The 12,536-nt window shown below is 37.2% G+C and overlaps 1 protein-coding gene across 1 annotated transcript in view; it reads left to right on the top strand.

Annotated features, from left to right (window-relative positions):
• NUP205 (nucleoporin 205) overlaps positions 1–11,148 on the top strand; it is a 41,977-nt gene extending 30,829 nt beyond the window's left edge. The window contains exons 30-42 of the mRNA XM_010709554.2: positions 9–157; positions 927–1,118; positions 1,316–1,437; positions 2,944–3,082; positions 3,296–3,422; positions 4,199–4,275; positions 5,810–5,938; positions 6,473–6,599; positions 7,325–7,491; positions 8,133–8,256; positions 9,155–9,283; positions 9,928–10,001; positions 10,791–11,148. Coding sequence (XP_010707856.1) covers positions 9–157; positions 927–1,118; positions 1,316–1,437; positions 2,944–3,082; positions 3,296–3,422; positions 4,199–4,275; positions 5,810–5,938; positions 6,473–6,599; positions 7,325–7,491; positions 8,133–8,256; positions 9,155–9,283; positions 9,928–10,001; positions 10,791–10,943 — 1,709 coding nt within the window. The 3' untranslated portion in view covers positions 10,944–11,148. The remainder of the gene's footprint in view (positions 1–8; positions 158–926; positions 1,119–1,315; positions 1,438–2,943; positions 3,083–3,295; positions 3,423–4,198; positions 4,276–5,809; positions 5,939–6,472; positions 6,600–7,324; positions 7,492–8,132; positions 8,257–9,154; positions 9,284–9,927; positions 10,002–10,790) is intronic.
• The last annotated feature ends 1,388 nt before the right edge of the window (positions 11,149–12,536 follow it).

The raw sequence follows: 12,536 nt of genomic DNA, 5'->3' as shown, positions 1-12,536 counted from the left end.
TTTTACAGCTAAAAAAACAATGTGGGAACGTCTGACAGCTCCTGAAGATGTGTTTAGTAAATTGCAACGAGAAAACATGGCAATTATTGAGAGTTATGGGGCAGCTCTCATGGAGGTGGTCTGTCGTGATGCTTGTGATGGCCATGAGATAGGCAGGGTAAATAAATCTATTCCTCTGCAATTATTGCTTTGTTTCTTATAGAGAACATTTTCCTACTGTGCAGAGAAGGTAAATTTCATGAGGTAGAACTGGAACATTCTTTGTAGAAACTTTGTCTCTTTCACATTTCTGTCCTCCCACTTTCCTTCAAGCTTTTAAAAGTATGGATGTTTATACATATTATTTTGTCAAAAAAGTAGTGTGTCCCTTTATTTAAAAACAAAAGTATCAAGGACTACTGCAGAAGATTGCAGATATGAGCTGCTGTGACGTTTATCTGTTATCTTTAAATCATGAACTTACTGTTTAACTTTCCCACTTTCGAAAGGTTTGTTGACTTCAGAAGTAATTATTTTGTGATAACTTCAGTAGACAGGAATCTAGTCAGAATGCAATCTAATTTTAATTACTAATAGTTCTTATAGCAATACTTCATTTAAAAATACTTTGGCACACTTATTGGTGAATAATATCTGTAATGTTTTGTTAAAGAATGAGCAATAGAGGAAACGTAATTGGCTTAGAGGAAAGATAATTGGTTTGTCCTATACTAAAACAAGAATTTTCACAAAATATTTTACAGTGAAGCGATTACGGTTGTAGACAGAAAAACATTCTGCTTTTAGGAAGTGATTAGAAACAACTCCCTAGCATTTAATATTTTGGGGTATTTGTTAGAAATCTCATTCATTTTATCGATTTAATCCTGCTTTGGATTTGTTTGTTAGCTTCCAGTTTTGTTTTTTTTTTTTCTTTCCCATCCCAGATGTTGGCATTGGCTTTGCTTGACCGCATTGTTTCAGTAGACAAGCAGCAGCAGTGGCTTTTATATCTCTCCAATAGTGGCTACCTGAAGGTGCTTGTGGATAGCCTAGTAGATGATGATCTCACTCTTCAGAGCTTACTCATGCCTCAGCCACCTTTACTTAAGGCGTTGTACACCTACGAATCCAAAATGGTAAGAGCACCTAAGGAACAATTTTGTGTTTCTAAATTTGAGTTGCTTATTTATACTCTAAATCAATTGTATGCAGAAATGCTGTACTAAAATTATAGTATTTGAAATGATGCTAAAATCAAGAGAGGAATTACCTATAAGTCTGTTGTTTGTTCATCACCAATAGCAAGTTCTTAAGTTTTTCTGTTGTTCTCTAGGCATTCCTCACCAGGGTAGCTAAGAGTCAGCAAGGGGCATTGGAACTGTTGCGGTCTGGTGTGATTGTGAGGCTGGCACAGTGTCAAGTATATGACATGCGACCTGAAACAGATCATCAGGGGTAAGTGTTGTTCCCCTAATTGGTTTTGAAAGTGTAATACAGTTACAAAGCACTTTATCTTTTTTACAGCCATGAGTCTTTTGAGTAAGTTTTAGTGGGTATATTCTTTTTTAATTTGTTCAAGCTTTTTTCTTTTATTGAGAGAAAAATTCCAAGTGAATTTACTTGCATGTTCAGTTGCTTATAGTATGTAAAGTTGTATTTGTTTAATTCCTTAGGCAGGAATGGTCCACTAATATTTTTTTTTAGACTAATATTTGAAAAGCTGGTCAACTACCACTGCTTCGGGGGATTGATAATTGGTGAACAAAAAGTAGAAAGTTAATCCTCCCCCATGATGCACTAACAATAGAGCAATAAACATGATAGAATAAATACAATTTCAGAAATATTTCATGTATGTAAGTATCAGCCATATACTGCTTGGCAAGTTTATTGGTATGTTGTCAAATTGTTGGTAATCACAAGATGACTGAGAGAAAAAAGTTGACTCTCAGAAAACTGAGCATTCAGGGAAAATCACCATGGCAAATTTGAAACCGTGGTCATTGTTCTAAATTTACAGTTTTTAGTTATGTACTGTGGGTTCAAACTTTGGAAAAAGTAAAACTTAGACAAGTAAGATGTGTGGGTGCTGGTTAGTTAAAACCTCAGTGTGAGCCAGCAGTGTGTGCTTGCAGCCCAGCCAGCCAGCTGTATCTTGGGCTACATCAAAGGGCTGGAGCAGCTATCCTGTGGAGACAAGCTAAGAGAATTGGGGTTGTTCAGTCTGAAGAAGGCTCCAGGGAGACCTTCTGGCAGCCTTCCATTACTTAGAGTGTGCATACCAGAAAGCTGTTAGAGGGACACTTCATCAGTGAGTGTAATGATAAGACAAAGGGTAATGGCTTTAAATGAAAAGACAGTAGATTTAGACGAGGTGTAAGGGAGAAGTTCTCCACTTTGAGGGTGGTAAGGCACTGTCACAGGTTGTCCAGGGCAGCTGTGGGCACTGCCATCCCTGCAAGTGCTCAGAGTCAAGTTGGATGGGCCTTTGGGCAACCTGATGTAGTGGAAGATGTCCCTGCCTATGGCAGGGAGATAGGAACAAGATGATCATTAAGATCCCTTCTAATCCAAACAATTCTATGGTTATATGAAATATTTTGTGTAGAAGTGTCAGTGACATGTATAGAATCATATGAAACATATAGGGCATTTGTAGAGGAGAGTGCTTTTCAATTGCTGCAGAATCAAGCACTTCCCTCGATAAAAAGTTTGAGAACATTTAGTTTTATTTCTGGAAAAGTAAAGAAAACATATGTCTTATTTCTAAGACAGACTTATTTCTTAGTCTGTTTTCTTATGTTGTAGTGCAGAGAAGTAATTATCTCTGCATGGAGAAAACGTCTGATGTCAAACTTTTAGGTTGAGGGTGGTTTTTAAGCTAAGGCTCTGCTTCATGAGCGGGCCTCATTTTTCTTCATTGTTTTTTCTTTATATTTCTTTTCCCCTGAACCTCTTAAGAATGTATGGAATGAGAGATCCCCCACTCTTCATTCCTGCTCCAGTGGAACGTTATCGCCAGATTCTTCTTCCAGCTCTTCAGCTGTGCCAAGTGATTCTCACATCCAGCATGGCACAACACCTGCAAGCAGCGGGACAGGTATGTTGTGAAAGATGCTGAAATATCACTGTTATTGTTCCTTCGATCAAATTGTGTGTCATCTTGCTCTGCTTAAACTATTTTAAAATAACATCTTCAATGATAATGAGAGATTGTTCTAAAAATTCCCTCAGAAGTTAGAACACTGCTTTCCCTTTGCTTACTGCTAAACTTTGATAGATTCATGTTTCCTTTTTTCTTCATGTGTTACAGGTTTTGCAGTTTCTCATTTCCCATTCAGATACTATCCAGGCAATCCTGAGGTGTCAACATGTTAGTGTTGGATCTCTCCAAGAACTGGCCTCCCTGACAGGAATAATCAGCAAGGCAGCTTTGCCTGGTAAGAACCTGTTGTTTTGAATTCTCTTACCTGCATTTGCATGAATATTGGAGTTTGTTTTCTATAAGGAATTAGTAGACTAGTATAATGTGCGTTTGATTTTCATTTTCTTTTCATTATCCTACCTGTGGAAGTAAGTCCTTTTTGTCTTTGAGATCACTTGTTAATAGTAGTGTTCAAAGTGCACGTGGTAACTTCAAAAAGAATTTTCATTCAGAAAATTCTACAGCTGAGGAAATAAAGGCTGAAAATGTTTGTGTACTCATACCTTTAGTAATGTTTTCTACATTTTTATTTCTTTTTTTACTTTACAAATAATTATTTTTCCTGGAACTTCTGTGGATTAGCATGCTGCCATTTTTCTTGTGTGACTTACCTTCGTGGAGGACTAATCATTATTTTGATGTATACAGAGATTTCTACTGATTCTAGAAGACTTGCTTAAAATTTCAAAATAACTTCTCTATTTTGATTTAATGGCTTGTTCTGTTCAAAAGAAGGTGTGAGTACAATAGAAAGGAGTACAGAGTTGCAGGTTGAGGCCAAATATTAATTTGTGTATAGTATACTGTGCTTTTTAAAACTGCTTTGCAGATTAGTAACCTACATAGCATGCATACTAGCTGCATTCATATGAATATTTTCCTCTAAAATGTGCAAAATTTAGATTGTTCTGCTGATTTTTTTTTTCTGATCTTGTATTTAAATATACTTTTATACTGCCTTAATCTGTTTTCTTTTGAAAAAGTTAATTTCATGGCTGTATTTTTTATCAGGGGTGCTAAATGAATTGGATGTCGATGTTAATGAAGGGACACAGATGGAGCTACAAGGACATATAGGTCGATTTCAGGTGATAAAGTTACATATTTAACATCTGTCTTTTTGTAACTGTGTGTAGAGATTAGAGTTGCTTCTTGCTTCTGTAGATTTTATACTCTGACTAATAGGTAAGAAATGCATTGCTTTAACATTAAAAAGAATGTGCAGTGCTAATTTTTGGTGTGTGTTTTGTGGATAGGATGTGTACTGTTTATTTATTTATTTATTGCCATTTGATTTGGGAATGTGATTGTTGTTGTTTTGAAACAAATAGAAAAGACGTCATCTGCCAGTGTAAGAGTTAAGTCAGAGACATTTTTTGCTCTCCTTGGCTTAGGAATTTACCTTATGTGGAGAACAATTTGAGGCCAACACCAGTGCATGTGAAGTGGTGCAGGATATTGTTATCACTTCTGCCACCAGCATGCCTCCAGCTCAACAGTGTAGGACATTTAGCATGCTTATGTTAAGTTTCTTTGCTCTCCTTTTGAGAATAACTATGACTTAGAATCCAAAAGTAAAGCCGAGATAGAGTAAGTTTTGCTCAGGAGCTGTAACTGTTGCCCATATTGCAGCTCATCATTCAGCAGTGTTTTTGAAGCTTTGCTATTCATATCAGCAAGGATGTTCATAAAGAAAGATTCCTTGAAAACTGTCTGTAGACAGAGACCCTGACAAATATTTCTGGTTGCCAAGAGGAGGATGTGTTTTCTGGGCATTTTGATATTAACTGCTAGGCTGACCAGCCTAAAGCAGAGTAGCAAAATGTAAATGATTGCTGAAACGCTGGGCTAGTTGTTTCTCTCTGGCATCATCAAGATGCCATCTGGCATCAGCAAGAAACTCATGCAAAACAGCAGAAATGTTTCTTGTTAGGAGGAGTTTTAATTGGTTAATTTGAAACAGAGCTGTTCTGAGCAAAACTGCAAATCAGTCATCTGTCACTGTAACTTTTATCTTTAGTTTGTTGTGTTATTTTCATTAGGTAATTAAAAGACTTTTTCCTAAAAGCAATTACCAGTAAATGTTTAATCTTCAGTATCTTTTTGAACACTTTGTATGAAACTGACTTCCAGTTTGAGCGCCTGTGATGATCTTAGCAGCTGTATATAAAGTAAAACCAAATTTATAGGTTTTTCTTCCTTTTTATGAAACTACTGAATTGGGTTTTTTACTACTTTTATGCAACTTAGTATCTCCATATCCAGATTTTTCTTCTTGTAGATAAGTGTTTTAAATAGGTATACATAAACCTAAACTATCATTGCTGCTAGTCAGTATAACAGTCTGAAAGAGGTGTTAGACAACGTTGTGCCCTCCTAAATCACATCTCTTAAGGAGCTTTTTTAGGCTGTCATTAGCTTTTAATTTAACTAAAAGTGAGTTAAAGCATTGTGTTTTGAAAGATACAAATGTAGCTTGAGAAGTTCTAAAAATTTTATTTGCATCTCTGTCTTCCTATTGTGTGGTAAGGGATATGTCTTGCTCTTCTGCTTTTAAAAGTGATGAGGATCATGCACTTCCTTTGCTGAGATTCTAATTGAACTGTGTGTTTCTGATGGCAGCGCCAGTGCTTAGGACTTCTAAGTCGATTTGGTGGTTCAGACAGGCTACGGCAGTTTAAACTGCAGGATGATAACACAGAAGGAGACAGAGTGAACAAGAGAGATGAAATTGAGTTGGCCATGCAACAGGTAAGGACAAAAGAAATTGCAAGAACATTCAGTCTCAAATTATGGAATGTTACCTGTTGTGTAGGTTACTTTTGTTGTCATACTTTCATGTGATTTTAACTAGTTTTAATGCTCTGCACTATTTTCAGTTTGGTATAGGATCACAGATTTAATTTCTATTGAAAATAGTCATTGAAAATTTGGTTACTTAAACTTGCATGAGTGATCGTTATTGTTCTGGATACAAAGTCTGACAACTTCAAAGCTTTAAATTGATCAGAGAATTTCAAAACAAAGTCTGGATACAGAGGGCATGGAGAATACTAAGTTAGAACCCAAGAGGAGTTACGAGTGACCAGAAATTGTCAGACTAGTAGGTTTGGGAAAGAGGGATAAGGTTGTAAGTCCTAGACTTGAAATGGAAGTAGGGCTATAACTGGTCAGAAAAGAGAATCATCACATTCAACTGAACGGAGACAAAGAAAAATCAAATGCTGTTCATTGACTTTTATCCATGTTTCAACTTGCATACCATCTCCTTCTTTTTATTTTGAGATCTGTGCAAATGTGATGGAGTACTGTGAGTCGCTGATGTTGCAGAGTGCCCCCACTTTTGAGCACACTGTTTGTCTGTTCACTCCTAGCCTGTCAGAGTCGACCAACCGAGATGGGCCTCGTCAAGGTGAGATTTTTGGCTTCCTATTTTTTGGACATTGAACAGCAACATCTGGGCTAGTAAAAAATAACATAGCGGGGACTGCAGCTTCACGTATGCTTCATGTCAATGATGTAGCTGTTCATTTTCATATTCTGCAATAAATGGTTTTACAGCCTTGAATGAATCCAAATCAGGGAACTAATCAAGTTAAAACAAATATAACCAAAAATACTTTTTAAACCACTTCCCATTGGACCCTCAGAAATATGTGCATGAGTTAAAAAAAAAAAAAAAGAACAGATATAAATAAGTAGTAAAAGACAGGGGAAGGTAAGGTTTTTTTTTTGTTTGTTTTTTTAGCAACTGTGCTGGATTAAATTATGCAAAACTAGGACCTCATTTATGACACGTACGATTAGTTTTAGTGTCTTCATTACAATACATGGCAACAGGCTTGGCTGTGCTATTATGCAGTTGAGTGGTTAAGAAATGTACCCTGTACGTTGTAGTTACATTTTCATGTGTTACACTCAGTACTTTGCTGACTGCCTTCTAGTACTGCTGCTGCAGAACTTTTAGCCTAGACTTCTATTTGTATGAATTCTGGCACAGAAATAAATCACAGACTTGCCAGTGCTTCCATGTCTTTCACTGCTTTATTGACAGAGCAGTATTGACTTCTTGATTTTTTATTTTTACCATTTTTCTTAATCTAATTTGCTTATTATAACTTGGTCATCTTTTTCTAGATACACAAGCACCAGTGGTCCCATACTGGCGCTTGCCTGGTTTGGGCATTATCATCTATCTACTGAAACAGAGCACTAATGATTTCTTCAGTTACTATGATAGCCATCGTCAGAGTGTTAACAAACTGCAGAATGTGGAGCAACTCCCACCAGATGAAATAAAAGAGGTAACATTTCTGCTGACTTTGTATGGACGATGTTGCTTGTAACATATACAGCTGTACCAGAGACTCTGAAGTATCTTAGATAAATAAATAGTTCCAGTTATTTTGCATGGTCCTTTCCGCTGTTGATAAAAGGACCCATGGAATGGGTGGCATAAAATTGATGGGGGGTAATACTGGACTTGTTAAAAGTTGAGTGATTTTTCATTATGTTGGAAAACCATTGTTAACACTTTGGGACTGTTCATCCTGTTTCTCCTTGACTACATAGATGCAACTTGTATAGTGTTTAGTAGCTGTGGTAGCTGTAACTTCTGCATCAGACCTTGGGTTACAGATGATGGGATTGCAGAGAGAATGAGTACTTCATACAGAAACACTGTCACAGTGAACTAATAAACTGAATGATAAACCAAATGATCGTTTTTCTTGACAGAAAAGTTGCTTGAGCATACAGTTAATTTATTCATTTTTTGGCAAGCAAGGTTATGCAAGTTAAAATTGAAGTGTAGAGTTTTGAAGAGATAACTGATTGACAGTAAGTTCTAGATATTGGTAAATAATTTTATTTGCTTATTTCTTTCATTATTCTTTCCTTCTGTTCTGACTTGCTATAATTTTCTTTTTTCCTCTTCTTGTCACAGCTGTGTCAATCAGTTATGCCAGCTGGAGTTGATAAAATCTCTACTGCCCAAAAATATGTTTTGGCAAGGCGACGTCTGGTGAAGCTAATAAACAACCGAGCCAAGCTGCTTTCTCTTTGTTCTTGTATCCTTCTGAAATTGAAGTTAACCTCAAAGAATTCCCTCCAAAAATGCGGGGAAATAGGAACAGGTTATTTTAACATAGATTTCTGATAACTTTGAACAACACATCATACAAAAGGAAAATTGGAAATACAGAAACTTAAAGTAGTGCACACTGTTCTGCTACTTTCAGGCTGTACGTATTTTTTAATTAGTGCTATGACTGGAAGATGAGGTCAGTGATAATTCCCGTCATAGAGACACCGTTACTAGGATTTTTCTTAATTATGATGAAGCACTTATTGTTAATATTGCCAATATTATTACTGACCAGCTCTTAAATTTAGTATCGAGGCCCACTTGATATGTACACATATGTACAAGTGTGCTGGCAAAAATTCTCTGAAAAATAATTCAGATGCTCATGAGAGCAACTGAAGTTCCCAGTGTTACAGTGAATTGTGCATAAGCTTTTTCTTGTGACTACCAGTAATTCTTTGGAAATAACTAGTACTGCACAAAATAATTGTTGCAGAGGCTCAGAATTCTCCTCCAAAATCTAGCGTAGAAAAGATGTGCACTTGCAGATTTACCTATTGTAGCTGGTACAGCCACTTCCAGCTTTATGACCTCAGCTTTAACACATTACTGCAACTGAACTACCATTACAAGTCACATTCAGATTAAGTGTAGCAGTCATTTGAACTATCCTAGCCAGTACAGAAGCAGGTAAGGATTCATGTGATCCATTCCAGGCCCTCATTATCAGCAGTGGGGGTGGGAACTTGCTGCTGGAGGAAGTTAGAGTGGCTGAGGTAATATCTTCAACTGCTTCTAAATGGTTGTGTAAATATGCTTATATAGTAAATGTACAATCTAAAGACAAACTTGAACTCCTTCACTTAGAAATGTGTCAACAGATATTATAGAAACATGTCTCTTCATTCTTTGGCGTCATCTGGAACACTATCTACTGAATTACACACCTACTGACTCCCAAGACTCATTGCTATCTTCCAGAATATCATTTAAGAGAGGAAGACTGCAAGGTAAAATTTCTGATATGTCAAGATGTCTATGAGTTAAACTGATGGTTAAATTTAAAAAACCAATTTGTTACTATTAACATTTTGCCATTTATATTTAATAAAGAGGTTTTGTTTGGATGTGGAAGTATGTTTGGACTTTCCTTGGAAGAATTGACGATACACGTATTGTTCAGCCACAGACTTTGGAATGTTGTCTATTACACGCAGTCTTCAAATGAACTACTATTTTATTTATTTATGTAGTTCAAACTGAGTGAAGTTCAAATAATGAAATCAGACTGGTGATCCAGAACGATGCATATGAAAACATTGTAAACAAAGAGAAAATGAAGAACTAGAATGGAGACTGGTGTTTTTGAAAGCGCTTGTTAGAATTACAGGCACTGTTGATTTGACAGAATGTATTGAATTTTGATAGAAGTCAGAAAGATCAGTGACTCGAGGAGGAACTTTTGCTTAAAAGTTGTGTGATCATGGCTGCTCAGTGATTTAGAGAAAATAAGTCAAAAAGTTACTTTAATTTCTAATATGCAAGTTTAGAAACAAATTTTGAATACTGCATTTTGAAATAATTTATGACAGTGTGGGAAAATGATGGTGTTGAGTAGCCAATATAATTTTAACCTCTTATTTTCTATCACTAGATTCCTTTGGTTCAGAGTCCAGCTTGGATTTCAGCAGTGGACTGAATCGAGTGAGTCAGCATGATATAGATCAGGTGAGATGTCACAGTATACTGAAAAATACAGAACGCACATTGTTACCATACAGCTTTTTTGAGAGCAGTCTGACTACAATTCTCCCATCTCTCAACAACCTTGGTAACACCAACAATAAATAACTTAATTTAGAACTAATGATGTGTTGCACGCTTTTTTTAGGAAATATGAAGCAGGTAGTACTTGCAGTGCTGCACACACATTTTCAAGACTTAATATATAAAATGAAAATGAAAAATTGAGCTAGAGTATTTTAAATAAAACGAATCACTTTTTTTTTTATAAACCAGACAAGTGGTATGTATTTATTAATAACAGCTCCCTGAAAACATCAGTTATCTTGAAAGGTTTTCAATTTGAGGGCAGGATTACCAATTTTCTGTGATTCTGTAACTGTTTACAACAGGTCAGCAGCAACTGACCATAGAAAAATAACATTGGAAAGGGTGACAGAAATTGAGCAGACTGTAAAGTGTGAGTATTTACAACAGAAGTGATTTATTCTTTCACAGAAATTTAATAGGCTGTGTTAATTGGGTGCAAAGCAGCAGAAAAAAAAAATCATTTTTATTAAAATACTCCATTGACATTTCTGCTGCTGTTTGTGCAAAAAAAAGAGCTTGTGTTCAAAATCTTTTGCAATTTCAAGCACTTTTATAAGAAAAAGTTTTGTTTAATTCCTCAAGATTGTAAAGTATTGTGAAAAAGCTGACAGATGTTGACAGGTGATGGATAAACAGAATGATAAAATTTTGTATTGTTGACTGAAACAAATCTCTGTTTCTCAGCTTCAGATTGAAACCACCAACAGTTTTGGTGAATCCCTACAGAAGAAGCTTCTGGACATTGAGGGGTTATATTCTAAGGTTCGGTCACGTTACACCTTTATTCAAGCTCTTGTGAGACGTATCCGTGGTCTCCTAAGGATATCAAGGACCTAAAAGACTGATAGATGAAGCTTGCCCCTTCAAGCAGCGTATCTGGGCAGGCCTTCTGGATCATCGGATTTTATAGAGGACACATTTTCTAAACAATGTCCAAAAAAAAAAGCATTTATTACCTTTTTTTTCTTATCCCTTTGGATCAGTTTTGTGCATTCTTTCTTACTGCTCCCAACTTGAAAAATAAAGAATCATTTTTAAGTGAGTTCTGATTAATATAAGAGCTAAAGCAAGAAAGAATTCAAATGGAGGACATAAAGGAAACAAAAGCTGTTGTTCTGTGACTGTGATGGTACCATACTTATGGATGCTCTCAGAGAAAAGGGAAAGGTTTGTCTGTTCATGCTGTTCTTGCGTCACACACATTTAATGTGATCGGACTCTTTGATACAGATTTTATGAGAAAGGTGATCATTTTTATGCTGTAAGCTGCTTGTTTATCTTCCCCATTGCCCTGCCTTTTTTCAGCTGATGTGGATACAAGCTTCCTCTCTTTGGAGAACTCTAAGGTACAGAAAAAAAAAAAAAAACAATGAGGAAAGGCACAGAAGGTGACAGCCATAGATTATGTTCTTACAGCTTGGAGAGCTAAAGATTTCTGTGCTGTTTCAGCAGGAACAGGAGTACAAAGACGGAATACAGTGCTTGAAGAGGGAGCAAGCAGGTTTGAGTGGCAGATTGGTTCTGTAGGTAGATAGATTATTCTTAGAAGAGATTTTCATATCTCATTGTCTCTTATGTAAAAAAGAACGTGAGACTGGTTGGATTTCTTACTACACTGATCTTACAGCTCACTTCTGCATGTGCCTTGTGAATTGTATCCTGTGCTGCCACTATGTGGTGTTTCACATTCTTAAGGATTTTATACTTCACAGAATTAATGTGTGCTGATATTATCTTTCACACAGGGCTGGTTGTTCCCTGCTGTCAGATAAGGGCTGTTATCTGTTCTGTAAGAATTGCTGGTTATTAATGATTTACAGAGCTGCCTTTTGCCTGATGGTTCGCAGCAGTTTTGTTTATTTATTCATCAGTGAGAATCAGGAAGCACTGTATTTAATGAGAAAGCCGGTATTAGAACTAACTGGGGGATTCTGGTGGCTCAGACAGCGCTGTGTGGAACGCTGTGTTTGGACGGATAGCACTTCCACCGCCATTTTACACAGCGCAAATCTCTGCCTTTCGTGCAGCTGCTGCCGTGCAGCGAATCTCACAGGGAGTCGGATGTTGAGTGTTTATTTGGTCACAGCGGGAGCGATCAGCGCGGGTACACCTGCACTTGTACCGCCATGCACGCATGAGAGGCAGTGAGGGCGGGGCGTATGTGGAGGGGGAGGTTGGAAGGGGTTACGCCGCACCGCCCCTGGCACCGCCCTCATTCCCGCATACGCTGCTTCCGCGCCAGCAGATTCGTCACTTTTCCTCCTCGGCCCGCTTTTTAAATTCTTTCTTATTTCTCTTTCCTTTTTCTTCCCGTCCCGCGTACCTCCGTATCAGGAGGGTTAGAGTAGTTCTGCGCTCTGCTCCCCCTTCTTACTTGGAGGCAGAGCTCGTCCCGCCCCCGTGTCGAAACGGCGAAGCGGGGTGGGAGGG

Source organism: Meleagris gallopavo, chromosome 1 (assembly GCF_000146605.3).
Source record: "Meleagris gallopavo isolate NT-WF06-2002-E0010 breed Aviagen turkey brand Nicholas breeding stock chromosome 1, Turkey_5.1, whole genome shotgun sequence".
Lineage (NCBI taxonomy): Eukaryota > Metazoa > Chordata > Aves > Galliformes > Phasianidae > Meleagris > Meleagris gallopavo.
This window is presented reverse-complemented; position numbering and strand designations above follow the sequence as displayed.